The sequence below is a fragment of the Hemicordylus capensis genome, chromosome 1, assembly GCF_027244095.1.
Source record: "Hemicordylus capensis ecotype Gifberg chromosome 1, rHemCap1.1.pri, whole genome shotgun sequence".
In the NCBI taxonomy this organism is placed as follows: domain Eukaryota; kingdom Metazoa; phylum Chordata; class Lepidosauria; order Squamata; family Cordylidae; genus Hemicordylus; species Hemicordylus capensis.
In genome coordinates this window covers 212189334-212209153 of record NC_069657.1, presented here as the reverse complement: position 1 = coordinate 212209153, position 19820 = coordinate 212189334, and the positions used below count along the sequence as shown (strand labels likewise).

Sequence of the window (19820 nt, the reverse complement as noted above, 5' to 3'; positions counted from 1 at the left end):
AAGAGAGCCAGCGTGGTGTAGTGGTTAGAGTGCTGGACTAGGGCCGGGGAGACCCGAGTTCAAATCCCCATTCAGCCATGAGACTTGCTGGGTGACTCTGGGCCAGTCACTTCCCTCTCAGCCTAACCTACTTCACAGGGTTGTTGTGAGGAGAAACTAAAGTATGTAGTACACTGCTCTGGGCTCCTTGGAGGAAGAGGGGAATATAAAATTAAATAAATAAATAAATAACTAAGAGACCTATTTCTTCCTGCATTTAACTATTCAGCTTTTAGTCCCCCACTCTGTTCTCAAGTTTATATGCAGCCTGTTGCACTGATGCTGTGACATTGTGTGTGCTGTATTGTGCACATAGAACAGAATCCTTATATACATTCATTCATTCATTCATTTGATTTCTATATCGCCCTTCCAAAAATGACTCAGGGAGGTTTACAGAGAGAAATAAGATGGGATCCATGGGATTCCACATTGGTTTTAATGGGTGAAGTCATTCCACACAAGCTTATGAATGTACAACTCTGTTTAAATGCACAAGGAGTTACCCTAGGCCAGGCCTGCTCAACATCGACCTTTCTGCAGATGTTGGCCTACAACTGCCACAGTGGCGGATTAACAGGGAGGCAGAGTAGGCATTTGCCTATGGTGGCATAATTTGAGGAGCAGCCAATTTTGCCCCTCCTCAAATTTTGCCACCCCTCTCTGTGGGCAGCGGCTACTGCAGCATGGGTGGAGTGGATGAGGAGAAAGTCCCCCCCTTTATCTTATTTTTTAAAAAGGCAAATCTTTTTTGTTTACTGTAAAACGGTGGCAAAGGCCTTTTTGCCTATGGGTGGCAAAAAGCTTAATCCGCCCCTGAACTCCCATAATCCCTGGCAATTGGCTGCTGTGGCTGGGAACTGTAGTCCCCAAACAGCTGGAGGGCCGAAGTTGAGCAGCCCTGCCCTAGGCAGTCACCCTGTGGCTCAGAGCTCACATGCATGAAACAGATCTCTGGACTGGAGCATACGCCCTCAGTCCCAAAAGTACTTAATTCTGGACGAATCCCCTTACAGTCCACAGAGCTAAGCGGTTAGACGACAGGAATATCAACATCCTCGCTATTTACTTCCATGCAAAAACGAATGTTGAAAAAAGTGGTGGTCCAGCTATAAAGTCTGGCTCAGTCGAGCACTGTTCTGCAAGACTTTCCTAGCATGTCATTGCCCTGTGAGTTTTACCTAAGCACAGAGCATATTTCTCTATAAGCTTTGGAGGAGTTGAAAAGAACATTACTTGGAGAGGGCAGAAAAAGTAGAGGATGTAAACAAGGAACTGAGGATCAGTGGAAGGTTGCAAGAGCAGAGAACCAGCACATTCTGTCAAAAGAAAGTTCAGCAACTTTCCCAGCAAACTGAATTGTGAGAACTTCTGTTTTACCAGGGAATAGCTGCGCTATTTTTAACGTTTTTATTATACAGCTTGTCACAAGCTGTCTCAGGAGACTATCAACAATCTGTTTCAAACAAAAATCCAACCCTAAACATTTATCCACTTGCGATGTAGAACATCTGGCGTGAAGGAGCATGCTTTCAAGAGGCTGCTTATTTATTGGTTCTGGTTTTACGTCTATTCAGTTCACACATGTAAAACTGAGTTGTAGAAGCTGAGCAGTTGAACGTACTCCTTAAATGAGGTAAAATTGCTGTTTCTGAGGAGAAAGCAACCCTATTACCACAACCTCCCTGCTAGTGAAAAGAATTTTTGGTCCAATCAGCATACTGCTGAATTCCTAACCATTGCCACACAATTTCTCCAAAGATGGGATTTAAAATGTTGAAGCTGGAAAGAAGCCAGCAGGCACCACCATCCAGAATGCTCATATAAACATTACATCTGCAAACCCTCAAAAGAACTACAGTATGTCTGCGCCTATGCAATGCCCCAGCTGTAGTCACCACACCCTCTCACTCACCCAAGAAAAAGGCTGGCTTCATGACGGCTTCAAATATTTCTCCAACATGCTGTCATTTTTATTCACCTCTAGCCCTGCTCTACCACCCTCAGCGCTACCCATTCCTGGTTTGTATAAGGTTGATGGAACATTACAGGATTCTTGTCGTGAATGTGGCTGCTTCTTGGTGTTGGACACCCAATCCATTCTGATAGGCATTGTTGTTGTTTTGCATGATGTGTTATAAACCACCTTGATTGCCAATACTGGGAGAAAGGCATTATACAGAGCTTTATTTACAATGTTGTGCTGCACATATAGGATCATATTTCAGTGTTTGTGCTTATGCAGCAATTCTATGAGCCCATTCTCACGATTGGAGAATGGGCTGGGATGGGATGATGGGAGGAAGCTGTGAAAAGCTTATCTCCCCCGGAGACGATCCTGTCTATGTTGCTGGGTGGTCATATCGGCTGCCCAGATGATTGCCAGCTTCTTTCAGTAGTAGGGAGGGAGTAGGGAGGTTTGGGGGCCGGGAGACCCCCGTGTGAGTGCACAGTGCATTATGGAGAGCCTCCCAATGCTGGTTGTGAGGCTACGTGTGTGTAGGTACCGCGTGAAGCCACGTGGTATGACACATGGACATTTAGCCCACTTTTTGGGCACCCTTACGCCCCAAACCCAGGCTATGCAGTGGGCTTGCTGCCATGCCACTGAGGAAAGCCATGTGGCTCCTGGTGGTATAGACGTGCTCTGAAAACCAGGCTGGGCTTCCTCAGCCTGGTTTTCGGTACTCGTGTGAATAGCTTCTATACATCAGAAGCAAACCCCCACTGGGTTACATAGGCTTACTTTCAGATTAGTGTGCATTGGACTGCAGTCTTAGGATATGTCTACATCAGAGCTGCACTAGTGTATTTTTCCCCCCTTTCTTTCCTTTTTGTCCTTATCTCTCTGTATTTAAGCAAAGGGGAAAGAGCCAAACCAAATGCATGGCACCATTTTATTTGTTTATTTTTCTGTTCATTTGTTTGTTTTTGAAACTTTGGTTGAAAAGCCATATATAAATATGCATAGTAGTAGTTTTTGAGCTAAAAAGTAAACAGATGAGGTTAACTTTGAACAGGTGCAAGAAAAACTTTGGGCTTGCTCGTAGTGTTTTGATAAAGTCTTCACTGAGGTAACAGGAATGCAAACTCAAGGGGTGGACATCACCATTTTGTGACACATTTTTTAAAAAACTGAGTACAAAATAAAACACGTACAATAGCATACAATAAAGAAACAGGTCATGTAACAAATGTAAGGATTCCTTTTTAGAATGCAAGTTGTCAGCAGACTGGAACATCAGAGATACATGTATCTAATTCCACATGTGTGATTCTTAAGAGTGATTATTCTAATCTTCAAATGTACTCAGATGCTCAGACCCACTGCCTAGTGAGCTAACTATATGAATACAAGCAGCAGAAGAGTTAGAAGAAAAGTGGAGACAAGCTATTTTGTGTGCCTAAAGTAAAGTTGTGCCCTCAAGTCGGTGTTGACTCCTGGCGAACACAGAGCCCTGTGGTTTTCTTTGGTAGAATACAGGAAGAGTTTACCATTGCCATCTCCCGCTCAGTGTGAGATGATGCCTTTCAGTATCTTCCTATATCGCTGCTGCCTGATATAGGTGTTTCCCATAGTCTGGGAAACATACCAGCAGGGATTTGAACTGGCAACCTCTGGCTTGCTAGTCAAGTCATTTCCCCACTGTGCCATTAAAACAAATGTGGTGGTGTGCTACTTTAAGTCAGTGCCCAGCTTTTTGCAAGGAAATCTGTGGAGTTAGCACTAGTGGCTGAGGCTTTGCAGAAAAGTTAGTACCCATGTAATGAAGCCAAAATCTAGAAATAAAGCAAGCTGTCACCCGTCCAGGGATGGAGCTTTCATTTACTCGCGCACGCACACACACACACACACACACACACACACACACACACACAGAGCTGCTGTAAATATATTTTGATTCATATGTATTTGCTCACAAGATGACAGCTTTATATTTTGCAGTCTTTCAGAGCAGACACACTTGGAGTAATTTGCAAAAGTAGGGTTTCCTACTCCCAATAGTTTCACAATAACATCAGTAAAAAGGGGGGTTTCTCTGCTGGGGAGGAGAAGTCCAAAGTAAATCCTGAAGTGGATTTTTGTGTGAAGAAACTGCAAGGTCAGTTCTAGTAACTGGAAACAAGTTCTTGGGCTGCACATATGGTCCAAAGCTTCTTAATTCTAAGTGTATGCCCACCTGCCCCATGCCAAGCCCCTCAGAAGTGACCCAAGACATTTTGCTGCCTGCACCTCCATGCTGCCTCCTCCCATTTGCTACCAGTCCCTTACCTGGCTGGGGCATCAACAGGTAGGCATGTTACATCCAGCAGGCAGGCAGAATCCATCCATCAGTATGTCTAAGCCTATACGATGTTGCCACACAGCTGCATCCATTGTGATGCAAAAATTCTCCTTACCACCTGACCTGGGGGAAGTATATAAACAAAGCCACCTCTGGATTGAAAGTACACTCACCCTGGGACAGTTTGGTTGTTTGGACTCACAATGAACATTTTATTGGGCACGTGAAAACAGCAATATCAGAAGGTCCCTTCTGAGAAACAATTTGATGTTTTAACTCTGTGGGGGAAACCCAGTTCATAAAACTTAAGGTTGTTGAAAAAACAAGCACAATTTACCTAAGTATTATCCAGGGGCGTAGCTAGGGGAGAGGGGGCCCGTGTTCATCTCTCTCTCTGGCAGCCCCCCCCCTGAGTGAGGGAGATAATGAAGAAAATAGGGAGGGATGGAGCTGGAGGGCCCTCAGGAGCTGGGGGCCCGTGTTCTTTGAACCCTTTTGCTCAATTATAGCTACGACCCTGGCTATTATCTCTTGTTTCTAGCCCATCTGACCTACGGCAGTATAAGCCCCTGAGGAAATCATACGAGTCCAACCACTCACACAGACTTCTGCTGAAAAACTGAAAAGTTTCCTCACTACTCATCTAGTACCTTAGTTCCCAAAGCTTCTCTTAGAGGCAGTAGACAACAGATTGCCATGTTGTCACAGCACAATTGGGGACTTGTTGCAGATTTATTGTTGTCACAATGTTTATGTTTAGAGAAGAACATTTTGTACACCATCCTGAGTCTGTGGATTGGGCGTTATAGTAAATAAGAACATAAGAACAGCCCTTCTGGATCAGGCCGAAGGCCCATCCAGTCCAGCATCCTGTTTCTCACAATGGCCCACCAGATGCCTCTGGAAGCCCACAGGCAGGAGTTGAGGGCATGCCCTCTCTCCTGCTGTTATTCCTCTGCAACTGGTACTCAGAGGCATCTTGCCTCTGAGGTTGCAGGTGGCCTATAGCCCTCCGACTAGTAGCCGTTGATAGACCTCTCCTCCGTGAAGTTATCCAAACCCTTTTTAAAGCCATCCAGGTTTAAATCTTTTAATAAACAAATTTATCTCATGTTTCTTCCTGCAAAGAATTGTGTCTCATAAAAAGAAACACAACCACACACAAATATTGTACTATGTGCTAAATTTTAAGAAGCAATTGGAAGCAACCTGCACTCTGAATCCAAAAGCATATTAAGGTTGGCTGGTAGAAATGGAACACTAGGAACAGTGAAAGAGATGTGTGCTGAGCAAGATTCAAGTGGGAGAACAGAGCAATAGAATCCTTAGCAATTTATAAGCATCTAAACTTGCCGCACTTGAGTGACTTGTATCATCACGACAAAATTATATACTTGGCACTTCACCCATCACTTTGTGCAAAGATGAGTGGCTGTTGGCAGAGGAATGATACTCAGGAATCAGTCCTGCAAAGCCTTCTCTCATCTTCTCGGAAGGGGATGGGGCCGAAACTCAGTGGTAGAGCATCTGCTCCCAGGTTCAATCCCTGGAATCTCCAGGTAGGGCTAGGAACGGTGGCATTGCTAGGTATTTACAAGGTCTGCCGCCTGGGCCTGAATCATCTCCTCCCCCGCCCCTTTCTTCTGTAATTCAAATTGATGGCTGAATTTGAAGTCGCCCTATCCTAACATGGATCCCCAGCTTTCTTAAAAAAAAAAAAAAAAAAAGCTAAGCTCTAGTCCTTGTAGAAGTGGAGTTATGGAACAAAATGTGCAGTCATTTTTTTTCAAATGTTTGGATTCTTTGGTGTATAATAACTTTTCCTTATAATAAATCCCTATGAGGATTCATTGCACATCTTCATTTCTTCTGTTCATTTTGACTGTCATTGGACACAGTGCCAATTGTCAACTACCATGTGTCAATTACACCCACCAAACACCCACACACCGAGGTACTCAGTTTATTATTTTAGGAATTTTTGAAGTGTTTAGATTCTTTTGTGTCTTCATTACACACCTTCATTTCTTCTGTTCATTTTTACCCCACTGTTTTGCAGGTGGAGGTGGGTAATTAGTGGCATCTCACGTGCCAACTACTCCCCAACCCACAAGCCACTGGGTACTCAGTTTATATTTTAGGAATGCATGAGGCGTTTAGACTCTTTGGTGTGTAATGAATCCTCATAGGGATTCATTATGAGGAAAGGTTATTAGACACCAAAGCGCCTAAACACTTGAAAAAATTCCTAGAACATAAACTGAACAGTACCTCTCTGCCTTGCAGGTGGGAGGGGGGTGTAGTTTTCACCTGGCAGTTGGCACTGTCCAAAAGACAGTCAGAATGAATAGAAGAAATGAAGGTGTGTAATGAATCCTCATAGGGATTCTTTGAGGGAGTTATTATACACCAAAGAATCCAAACACTTGAAAAATAGTGACCACACATTTTGTTCCATAACTCCACTTCTACAAGGGCTAGAGCTTAGTAGTAGTTGTTTTTAATGAAATCTGGGAAAATTAATAGGAGGGATTCGAATCCTGAATCAATTTGAATCGAATCAGGCATGATTTGATTTGTACCCATATCTAGCCAATGGACCACAGGGGTGATTTGTTTTGTCTCCAAATCACCCAAATCAGCTAGATTTGGGTGCAAATCAATTTGTACTCAAATCTATTTGCACATCCCTAGTAGACAATACTGATGGACCAAGGGTCTGACTCAGTATAAGGCAGCTTCCTGTGTTCCTATGAGAACGTCCCACCCTGGAAACTACAAACATTCTCAGGACTTCTGAAGCTAACTTGAACAATTTGTCTCAAAGAATGCCAGGAGCAACCTTGCTCCAGCTTTCCCCTACAGTCACAGAGGGTAGTTGAGGTCAGTGAGTAACGAGCAGGATAACTCTATTCGCTCTCGTAGTGTTAAATACGAAGAAGGGGGCGAGAATGAACTACAGAATTCCCCAATGATCGGTCCTTTCCCAGTCCGTAGCATTCCACACCCACAGACTAAACTGAAGAGACATCAAGCATGTAAATTCCATGGATTATCAGCTTGCCTCCAAGAATACTGGAAGATGCAACAATCTATGCTACTAGAGTGGTCATAGAAGGACCCAATCAGACATGTTAGAGATCTGCCATTAGAATTCTGGATGTCTTCCTTTCTAAAATATTTGTTGCGTGGGGTGGGGGAATGGGGAGATGCCAATTACAATCAAGCCTGTAGTGGTGAAGTTTGCCCCTGTGCCTCAGCCACAATTCAGCCCTTCCCCAATTATTTGTCTGGAAATGATCTCATCCATTTATAGTCTTATCAGATAACCACAATAGTGTGGTAACACCATTCTTCAACAGAAGCAGCAGTCAGCAGATACCATCAGGACTAGTAGCTGGCAAGAGAAAAGTTTCTGCTTGCGCAAGGGTGTGCATATGAATATTCCTAAACTCTCTTCCTTCTGCAGTCCCTGCACCCCTCAAAATGTCCCCAGTTGCTCAGGGACATGGGGGGGGGCACTGGGGACTGAGAAGGAAGGGGAAGAATTGGTAAAATTTGCTCCTCTCCTCCCTTGTGCAAGCAGAAGAATTGCTCTTGTGCTACTGGAAGTTCTTCTTGACAATGTTTTTGTAATGTAGAAAGCAAACTTTTTGCTGTTCCTCTGGAAGGACCACTCTCTGCATACAGCATGAAATGTAAAAGCTCTCTCTGTATTTCATAATTTCATTCTGGGTTCTGTTTCATAGCCACAGGAATATATCTAAAATCCACTCCCTCCTTTTGATAGATACCACCAAAATGGTAGTTTACACTTCTTTCCTACTTTATTCTTGTTGTTCTTCTTGCTTCTACTCTTAGGTCTTTAAAGGTTGCTGCTTGCTTGATTATTCTCTGCTCATCAAATATTACAAAAAGTAATATTTTGACCATATTACTCATTTGTACTGTTCTCTTGAGCCACCTTAAGTGGCGCAGCAGGGAAATGCTTGACTAACAAGCAGAAGGTTGCTGGTACTATATTGGGCAGCAGCGATATAGGAAGATGCTCAAAGGTATCATCTCATACAGCGTGGGAGGCGGCAATGATAAACCCCTCCTGTATTCTACCAAAAACAACCACAGGGCTCTGTGGGCGCCAGGAGTCAAAATTGACTTGACGGTACACTTTACCTTTACTGTTCTCTCACCTATCTTCACTTTAAGCTTCTAATACTTTTAAATGTCTCTTTGGTCTTCTCTTTTTGCTCCTCATGCTCCTCCCCAGACCCTTCACTCTACAGATATTGATCTTCTTGTTCAGCCTAAGATTTCCATATCGATCTCTATCCAACTGAACAGCAGGCTCTCTTTCCTCTGTGTTTACACTCAAGCACTTCCTTACAATCCATCAGTTTAACTTAGCTTATCCCTAGTGATCCTCCTCCACATTTACTTTCCTTCCTCAAAAAATGTCTTATTTTTAGAGTGCAAATCCTATTTTTAAAAAGCTTTTATACAGCACTAATAATAAGAACTTTTCAATATAGATCTCTATAAACTAGTAGCTATATAGTAGCAATTTAAATACTGTAGTTACTATTATATATACATAGCTGCTAAGATGCGCTACTAAAATCGCAGGGGCGAGGGGCCTATTAGAATGGTCCGCCCGAAGAGGTTACTGGATCCGGTAGGATTCCAAGAAGACTTGGAGAGATTTAATTTTGGCTCTGCTGGTGATCCTGTTGATGCCCTGGTTGAGAACTGGAACAACTTGCTCACCAGGGCAGTAGACACGATTGCTCCTAAGCGTCCCCTCCGACCTGCTTCAAAATTGGCCCCTTGGTATACGGAAGAGTTATGTGGGCAGAAGCGGCAAGGTAGGCGACTGGAGCACCAGTGGAGAAAAACCCGACTCGAATCCGACAGATTACGACATGGAGCACATTTAAAGATCTATGCTCAGGTGATACGTGCAGCAAAGAAGCGGTTCTTTTCTGCCCGTATTGCCTCTGCGAGTTCACGTCCGGCGGAGTTGTTCAGGGTTGTGAGGGGACTAGTATCTGCTCCCTCTCCCTTGGACCAGGATTTGGAGGCATCAGTTACCCGCTGTGGTGTGTTTAATGAATTTTTTGCAGACAAAATCTCTCGGATTCGGGCCGACCTAGATGGAGACTCCACAATTAATTTGATGTCTGAACTGGAGGTGTCCGACAACTCATACGATTCGACTGGATCAATTTCAGTTTGTGACTCCTGATGATGTGGACAAGCTGCTTGGAGCGGTGAGGCCTACCACTTGTCCTCTTGATCCTTGTCCAACATGGAAATCATAAATGCTTCTCTGAGGGAGGGCAGGATGCCTCCTTGTCTTAAGGAGGCAATTATTAGACCTCTTCTAAAGAAGCCTGCATTAGATCCCTCAGAGTTGAGCAATTATAGGCCAGTTTCCAATCTCCCATGGCTGGGCAAGGTAATTGAGAGGGTGGTGGCCTCTCAGCTCCAGGCAGTCCTGGAGAAAACTGATTATCTAGACCCATTTCAAACTGGTTTTCGGGAGGGCTATGGGGTGAAGACTGCCTTGGTCGGCCTGATGGATGATCTCCAATTGGCAATGGACAGAGAAAGTGTGACTCTGTTGGCCCTCTTGGATCTCTCGGCGGCTTTCGATACTATTGACCACAGTATCCTTCTGGAACGTCTGAGGGGGTTGGGTGTGGGAGGCACTGTTTTACAGTGGTTCCGCTCCTACCTCTTGGACAGATTCCAGATGGTGTCGATTGGAGATTGTTGCTCTTCAAAATCTGAGCTTAAGTATGGTGTTCCTCAAGGATCCATACTCTCTCCAATGCTTTTTAACATCTACATGAAACCGCTGGGAGAGATCATCAGGGGATTTGGAGCTGGGTGTTACCAGTATGCTGATGACACCCAGATCTACTTCTCCATGTCAACTTCTTCAGGAGTTGGCATATCCTCCCTAAATGCCTGCCTGGAAGCAGTAATGGGCTGGATGAGGGAGAATAAACTGAAGCTGAATCCAGATAAGATGGAGGTACTTATTGTGCGGGGTCAGAACTCTAGAGACGATTTTGATCTGCCTGTTCTAGATGGGGTCACACTTCCCCAAAAGGTACAGGTTCGCAGTCTGGGAGTACTTCTGGATCAACGTCTCTCCTTGGTTTCTCAGGTTGAGGCGGTGGCCAGGGGTGCTTTCTATCACCTCCAGCTGATACGCCAGCTGCGCCCGTTTCTCGAGATCAATGACCTCAAAACACTAGTACATTTGTTGGTAACCTCCAGACTGGACTTCTGTAATGCGCTCTAAGTGGGGCTGCCTTTGTACGTAGTCCGGAAACTTCAGTTGGTTCAGAATGCGGCAGCCAGGTTGGGCTCTGGGTCATCTCGGAGAGACCACATTACTCCTCTGTTGATGGAGTTACACTGGCTGCCAATAGGTTTCCGGGCAAAATACAAAGTGCTAGTTATAACTTATAATGCCCTAAATGGCTTAGGCCCTGGGTATTAAAGAGAGCATCTTCTTCACTATGAGCCCCACCGGCCGTTGAAGTCACTTGAGGAGGTCCGTCTCCAGTTGCCACCAACTCGTTTGGTGGCTACACAGAGACGGGCCTTCTCGGCTGCTGCCCCGAGATTGTGGAATGCGCTCCCTGCTGAGATACGATCCTCCCCATCTCTGGCAATTTTCAGAAAACACCTGAAAACACATCTCTTCAACCAGGCTTTCTCAGCTTTTTAATACTTGTTTTTAAATTGTTCTGATTATTTAATTGTTGTTTTATGATGTTTTTAATGGTTAATCATTGTTTTATGCTTTATAATTTTTGTTTTAATTATTAACTGATTTTAATGGTGTTTTAATGTAAACCGCCCTGAGCCTTTTGGAAGGGCGGTATAAAAGTTTTAATAATAAATAAATAAATAAATAAATAAATAAACAAACAAATGTGGTTCAATTGCAACATCATCATATGTGTACACTGTGGTTTCAAACAGTTTCATACACTGAGAGCAGTATCCTGGGGCAAAACAGGAAAGGTACTATGCACTACAGGTTGAGCATCCCTTATCCGGACTTCCAAAATCCAGAATGCTATAAAATCTGGACACCACGCTGTAACAAAAACAAAAAACAAAGCGCCTCAGCTCTCTTGCTTGCAGATTCCCAATTCTGCTGCTTTTAAACATGCAGTCAAAACTTACTTATTTAAGAAGGCTGTTAGTGACCGGGGTTTTGTCTGTAATTCTCTCTAGCTGCAGCTCTTGTTTTTATTGTGAAGCTTTTTAATGTTTTTGATGTTCGCGCTTTGGCGCTAGAGGGAAAAGGGAAAGCCCCCCTCTTCCACTCCCTGCTCAGTTTGGCGCCTGCTCTGTTGGCGTCTGTTTTGGCGCTCTGGATCCCATGCCCAAGATATCTCATTATGCAAATAATGAGCCAGTGTGGAGTAGTGGTTAGAGTGCTGGACTAGGACCGGGGAGACCCGAGTTCAAATCCCCATTCAGCCACGATACTAGCTGGGTGACTTTGGGCCAGTCACTTCTCTCTCAGCCTAACCTACTTCACAGGGTTCTTGTGAGGAGAAACTCAAGTATGTAGTACACTGCTCTGGGCTCCTTGGAGAAAGAGCGGGATATAAATGTAAAAATAAAATAAAATATTCCAAAATCTGGAAGAATCTGAAATCCAGAACACTTCTGGTCCCAAGCAGTCTGGATAAGGGATACTTAACCTGTATAACTCTACAGTTTCTGTAATATGTATGAGGTCGTGCTGTAACTGAAAGAGCAAGTTGTAATTTACAAAGATCTTCTAAAACATTTTCATCCAAGATCAAATAGGACAGAATTTGAATTGCAGATGCAGCAGCAGTGATTTTAATGTAAGAAATCCATATGAAAAAGTAAGATGCTATTAATGGATCAGTTCCCGCCAATGCAGTTAATTTTTCTACTGTGAATGTAAAAGAAAGCTTCTTGATACTTGATAAATAACCTGAGCCCAACTACAAGTAGTAATTGCTTCAAAGCTTTTCTTTATTTATACTGGGGCTTTTAGCATTGCACATCTTGTGCAGTAACCTTTCCTTGAAGGCAAGTTCTTGCATCAGACTGAGAAAACAATAAGTCTAAAACCATCCTTACATCAACAAAATCAAAACAGTCACATTCAACAATCTTCTTTAGATAACTTCTGTCTAAACACTAGAATACAGAACTCCATAAATCAATGTTTTCAGCGAATTCTCCTGGTTTATACAAGGCTTTAAGTTGCAATCTGTACTCAGAAAGTTTAAAAGGCAGTTCTTGATTGTAAAGTGTTCCTGTGCACACGTTACATATCAGGCACACAAACGTATATAAAATGGATTGAAATACAAAAATATGGTTATCACAAGAGTACTAAACAGCACAGAATTAGAACAATTATTTATCATTAATATCAAATTTATGTACATCATCCCTCCCACCAAAATGATTTCCCCCCGAAGTGAGAAATGCAGTGTATTTCCAGAATGCCCCACCCGCCCGCCACTCTTCAAATTAACACAGCACAAACCTAACCAGTTTCAGTCCTTAACAACAAATATGCAGGATGTCCCAACCATCTCTGTTACCCACCGAAGTTATTATAAATAATGTTCCACAAGTTTGATGAATGCTTTATTGCACATTGTACAGCACATGCCAATGTCTGGAAAACAATTCTATCCCTTCATTTGACAAGTAGTTAAAATACCGTGCGCTTGATTTTCCCCATGCAAACAATTGCATATTATGGAGTTTTAACATTTAAGGATAATTTTATAGGAGAGGGACCTCCCCACCACCACAGAACAGAATACACACCTTGAGCTGCATTGGCTACTGTAACTACATAAAATGCTTGTTGCCTCTTTAATGGACTCATTCTGCTTCTTACTCTTATAAAGTAATTAAGAGCTGACAATTAAAAAGTCTGCTGCAAAACAACAGCTATGTTTTTCTTTCTTTTTTTAAACTGTAAATAAAAAAATTATGCAGCTGCTGCATATGCAGTCAAACATTCCTTCTGCTTTGCAGAATTAGGGTTTCCTGCCCTATATTCCACTAAAGATCAAATTACATAGTGCTCTATGCGGTTTGCAATTAACCGGGTAACTGCTTCAGAATTTTGCCAGACTCGCCAATCTTGGTTTATGATTAACCTTTTGGACTAAGCTTTGCCACAGAACACCATCAGGAGGCAACAGATGCAACAAACAACATCCAAGATTTTCTGGAACAGTCTATATAGATTGAGTGTAGGATTCTAGCCTAACGGAAAGAATGGATTTTTAAAAAGCATATGGATTTATGATACACAGCACTAAAAAAAAGTGAGGAACAACGAATTAAATGCTTAACAAGACAGTGCCTGTTTATAACATGTAATCAGCAGACAAAGCCTGTATATTAACCGTAACAATCATACAAAGTCAAACATGTGTTTCGATAAATTAGTTGATTCTTTTAGCAAGGGTTTCCCAAAGCTATCAGCAGAATGTCCTTCCTTCTCCCAAACAGTGTCCCCACAAACTGCTAAAATTGCACCTTGACAAAGAAACGTGTCCATGTAAGGTAGGAGAGAATATATAATTAAGGTACAGCAACTTCGAGAAGTCGGTTGTTTTTTCGCTTGCAAGTTGGAATACTGCCATTTTTCTGGTTGCCTTGCACAAACTTCACGCACACTTTGTCTTGTCTAAACTGAACGAGGAACCTAGGAGATGCAATAAAATAGGTTTCAATTAACGACAACCACTACACTTAACAAGCTGAACTTCATATAATTCCTTATCACGTTAGGTGAAATAGCAAGGAAAACACAAGAAGCTCCGACACTTTCCCAATCCACTTTAAATGTGGTTAATAAAAACAGACTAATGAAGTGTATTTAATATTTTCCCTTTCGTTTCATATACTTTCTTGCCTTCCGATTATTTTCTATAGTTCAAAGCATGTGGGACACCTCAAGAGTTAGCTTATATCAGGGCAAGTTGGGAAAAGTGAAGGAGAGTGACTTCAGCCAGCAGATACAGGGGCCTACAAAAGGATAGCAAATTAACACTTAGGGTGTTTTGTTTTTCTAATTATCTGACAGGGTTGAAGGAGATTGGGTGTTCAGATTTTCTGCCTCCAGCCTCAAACATCTTGGAATGGCCCTTGCTTATGTAGTTCTAGACCACTTGAAAGACCAAGTTTGTTTGTTTGAAAGAGGCTAAACAATCATAAAAAGTATTCAAGAACACATTTCCCATTCTGATATAAAGGACTGTGCACCAGTAGTACTAGGACCCAATCTCTGCTCCACAAATGTTGCTGTCTTGTTCTCTGCTGCTATGCAAGGACAGTTATGCTATTCTAGAAGGAAGACAGACAGAAGAGGCAGGATCTCTCTGGCTTCCTTTTATATCACACTATGGGATCTTGACCCACAGAAGGATTTCTGCCCACCATGATATCTATTTCTAAGGCAGGGGCTAGGGCTTTCCTGACAAGCAGAACAGATTCCGGTGCCCCAGGGGCCATCACTAGATTGCACTCGTTTCCATTCCATTAGCAGAATAAATGAAATCTCAAAAGGACAAAAGGTTGCTTTCTTAATTTGAACACTCAAGTATAATAGCAAAGTCCCCAAACCTTAAAGTTATAATTGCTCCAAGAACCTGTGTTCCAACTTCAGCTAAAACTTGGGGGATATTCATACAACAGTCCACAGAGCAATAGAAAGAGCTCAGAGCACTGGCAAGTCAACCAACCCTGCGCATCTGCCATACAAACACAATTCATAATTTTTTTAAATGTGCTGGATCGGACCAAGGTCCATCTAGTCCAGCTTCCTGTTTCACACAGCAATGAACCAGATGCCTCTGGGAAGAGCACAAGATGGACATCAGCCCACCTCCACTACTGCCCTCTCCCTTAAGCAACCAGCACTCAGAACACATGGCCTCAGAACCTAAAGCTTCCCTTGACGCCTTCTGGCTCACAGCCATTGGCAGACCTCTCTTCCACATGAATCTTTCATATCCTCTTTTAAAACCATCACTATGTTTCATGGCAGCAGATGCCGAACAGTGATACACTAATGCTGCATTGTGTGAAAATGTCCACTCTTTTCTTGGTCCTGAAGCGACTGCCAAATAATTTCACTGGGTGACCGCAAGTTCAGTTCTAGTGTTATGTGACCGGGGGGGGGGGGGATGAGAGTGCTCTCTCAAGCTTTTGAAGTTTCATTACCATAATTCAAAAAAACACAAAACAAGTGAACAAACAAACAAACACCAAGCACCCACAAACATTTGCAATGGGATGCCAGAAACTGAATTGTGTGTGTGTGGTGGCAGACACCAGAGGCGCTCTTACCCCTGGACTTTGGGTCCAAAGTCCAGGGCCTCCACACCCCCTGGGGCCCCCCAAATCCTCTTTAGTCTCTCCTGGGTGGTGTAGTTTGTGTCCTCAAGAACCTACGTGTTAAAAAATGATGCTTAACTTGCAACAGGGGCAGTGGGGCTCTAAAAGTCTTTAGGCAGAGGCATAGCTATAATTGAGTGGATGGGTTCAAAGAACCCAGGCCCCTGAGCTTCTGAGGGCCTCCCAGCTCCACCCCATCCTATTTTCTTCATGATCTCTCTCACTCCGAGGGGCTGCCAGGGAGAGGGGTGAACATGGGACTCCTCTCCCCTAGCTGCACCCCTGCCTTTAAGTCTAGCTCCAAAATTACCTAGATGCACCTTTGGCAGCCACACATGACTGGCATTTGGTAATCCTTTGCAGGTATTATTATTATTAATAATTATTATTTATTTTTATTATTATTTCTTGTTTACACAGTCAGACAGGTGTTATTGACTGGTTTGTTTTATCCAGACATCAAGTCCTTCCCAAGGACCTGGGGTGCCAGAATTTTATTGTCAATGGTTATAGATATCGTCGCAGAATATAGGCTGTTCCCAGTAAAGCTGCTTTTTGTAATTGGCTGGTGGTGATTTCTGTGGCCCCTATGGTGTTGAGGTGCTCTTCAAGGTCTTTTGGAACTGCACCCAGGGCGCCAATTACCACTGGGATTATTTTGGTCTTCTTCTGCCACAGCCTTTCAATTTCAATTTGTAGATCTTTGTATTTTCTTATTTTTTCTATTTCTTTTTCTTCTATTCTGCTATCCCCTGGTATTGCTATGTCGATTATTTTGACTTGTTTTTCTTTCTTCTCGACTACAGTGATATCTGGTGTATTGTGTGGCAGATGTTTGTCTGTTTGTAGTCAGAAGTCCCATAATATTTTTACATCTTCATTTTCTTCAACTTTTTCAATTTTATGGTCCCACCAATTCTTGGCTACAGGTAGCTTGTATTTTTTGCAGATGTTCCAGTGTATCATCCCTGCTACCTTGTCATGCCTTTGTTTGTAGTCAGTCTGTGCGATCTTTTTACAACAGCTGATTAGGTGGTCCACGGTTTCATCTGCTTCTTTACAAAGGCGGCTCTTGCTGTTTGTGGTGGATTTTTTGACTTTTGCTCTTATTGCATTTGTTCTTAGTGCCTGTTCTTGTGCAGCCAGTATTAAACCCTCTGTTTCTTTCTTCAAGTTGCCATTCTTAAGCCATTGCCAGGTCTTGGTGATGTCTGATTATTATTATTATTATTATTATTTACATTTTATATCCCGCACTTACTCCAAAGAGCCCAGAGTGGTGTACTACATACTTAAGTTTCTCCTCACAAACCTGTGAAGTAGGTTAGGCTGAGAAAGAAGTGACTGGCCCAGAATCACCCAGCAAGTATTATGGCTGAATGGGGATTTGAATTCGGGTCTTCCTGGTCCTAGTCCAGCACTCTAACCACTACACCACGCTGGCTCTCTGTGTATTTCTGTGCATATGGGCTAACCCTGGTTGACACACTTATTGTGATTTGCATGGCTTCGGCTAGTGCGCCAGCTGCTTACCTTTCTCGAGAAGGCAGATCTGGCCACAGTTAGCCATGCCTTAGTCACGTCACGGCTGGATTACTGTAACATGCTCTACGTGGGGCTGCCCTTGAAGAATATCCGGAAACTGAAGCTAGTGCAAAATGCGGCAGCTAGGTTTTTATTTGGAGCCACCCAGTGGGAGCACATCACACCCATTCTGAAAGAGTTGCACTGGCTACCAGTTTGTTTCCGGGTCCAATTTAAGGTGCTGTTTTTGACCTTTAAAGCCCTTAATGGTTTGGGCCCGGGATACCTGAGGGACTGCTTGCTCCCAAGGGTTGCTGCCCACTTGACGAGGTCATCTGAGGGGGCCCTGCTCCAGGTGCCGACAATGAGAGAGGCCCGGCTGTCATGCACTCGGGACAGGCCCTTCTCTGTTGCTGCCCCCAGACTCTGGAATGCTCTCACAGTGGTTATTTGCTCCTCGGTCTCCATCACAGCTTTTAGAAAGCATGTTAAATTGTGGCTTTTTACCCAGGCTTTTATTTGATTGTCTCTGCTGCTGCTCTTTGTATTTTGTATTGCTTTTATGCTTGTGTTTTAAATTTTTAATCAGATTTGTTTTATATTTTTAGCTTAATATTTTAATTGTGTCTTTTTTACAATCTTGTATTTAAATTTTGCTGTAAACCGCCTTGGGATTGTTTTAATGAAAGGTGGTATATAAATCTAACAAATAAATAAATAAATAAATGTCCTACAGCATTTAGCATGCTTTAGTTTTTGTTTTTATTTTAAGTGCAATGGAAAAGACATGGATGTCGAACTTTGACTTTACTTTCAAGTTTGACTCAACATGGTATGCAGAAGTTCTACCACTGGCTGAAACAATGAGAAATTTGGCTTCAGCTATATTTGAGCCCTCACCACATTTAGTACCAAGAGTTCCCCCCGCCACTCAGTGCAAGGAAATAAATTCAAACACATTTGAATTTTCAATAGTCTACTTTGTTGTTATTTTTAATACCTTCTCTTCTAGGTGTGTACTATTCACTGATGGAAGCCTCGGATACTCTTCATAGCACTATTATAATGCATGGAATCTTATTTTAGCTTCCTGGGGGCAAAATGGACGAATTCCACAAATCTCATTTTATGGAAGCAGGAATATACAAGGGAATTCATTAATTCTCCTCTTGCACAAGAAAGTAATGTTCTAATTGCACACTGCCCATTTACAGATCCATATTTTCATTCATGAAATCACTGCTAGCCAATGTATTCTGGGATGAGGTTATTTTACCCTCCAAGGCAGCTTATTAACACTCTCTTTCTAATGAGGGGATGGTTTACTAGCCCTATAAACAAAAAAAGGTAGTAGCCCATCTTTCCTATAAACTGTTCACTTTTTCTGCGGGGTCAATAGTAGAGGCTCCAGCTGATCTCCAGAATTTCAACGTAGTCTCTCATCTCTGTTCCTCTTTTTATATATGCCCATCCATCCCTGAACTCACTTCAGCCTTTCTAATACTTTGATATATCAGCTACTCACACATCCGTCTTTGCAGAGACCTGCTCCCCTTTCCCCCCCTCTGTTTCCTATCCTCTTCCCTGTTGGAGGAGAGAGACTCCCTAAACAGTCCCTCATCACCTGTAGCCTGAAATATTATAGGACTCTCTGCTCTACAGACCAAGCCCCGTCCTCCTGACGAGAGTAACTATGGGTAGAATCCTGTCAAAATTAATCATATTTAAAATCCTTTTGAGTTGTGCCTAACTCTCTCCCATTGGCATCAATACATCTTGGACTGTTCAAACCTGGCTGCATCATGCCCTAAATGTATAAGTACATGCTGTCATTTTATAGTTGTGTTTGGGGATTCTTTTTGGACACACAGTACAATGATGTTTTCAGAGTTCTCTCAGTCATGTGAAGAACTTCAAGCTTCCTTTTAAAATGTTCTGGTTTTTTTTTTTTTTTTTAATTAATGCTAAGGAACATCTTTGTTCTTAGGTAGAACTTTTCAACCTACTACAACACAACTGGGCAACTTAGTATATACACAGATATGAATAGATCTATGAATAGTTAAGGTTTATTTTAAATCTATTTAATTTCATTGCAAGTCTAAAATCCTCTTTCATATTGTTCTTATTTTCACAGAGCTCTCTGTTTATATCAAGTGCATTTCTTATGCAGCCCTCTCCAAGTTTTAGAACTGCCTGTTGAAGTATACCCATCTCTCCTTGGCTCTATAATATGGTTCTTGAAGCTGTCCATTTCCTAGTGTGTATAGGCAGGATTCCCAGTGGCTTGCAGATAATTAAAGCATTCTTGAATACTTCCCCTCACTCAAATATCTTCTATAGGAGCACCGGAAACAATAAAGATAGCATCTTAACTCTGACAGCACCCATTGGTAAAGAAACAGGGAAACACACTGCATTTTAGGAGAGACAGCCTCTCTATCTAGCATTTTATCTTGAGGGAAGCTTCCAACAGAAACTCAACACACTTCAAAAGGATTTTGGCCTTAAACCAAAAACTACAAATCCAATGAA

General features: G+C 42.6%; 1 protein-coding gene across 11 annotated transcripts in view; it reads right to left on the bottom strand.

The window, feature by feature from the left end:
• Positions 1 to 12341: 12341 nt before the first annotated feature.
• Positions 12342 to 19820, bottom strand: part of MYO1B (myosin IB) — a 170127-nt gene continuing 162648 nt past the window's right edge. For all 11 annotated transcript variants that reach the window (XM_053273726.1, XM_053273756.1, XM_053273763.1 and 8 more), the window contains one exon: positions 12342 to 14067. In XM_053273726.1, the coding sequence (XP_053129701.1) occupies positions 13944 to 14067 (124 nt within the window). In that variant the 3' untranslated portion in view covers positions 12342 to 13943. The remainder of the gene's footprint in view (positions 14068 to 19820) is intronic.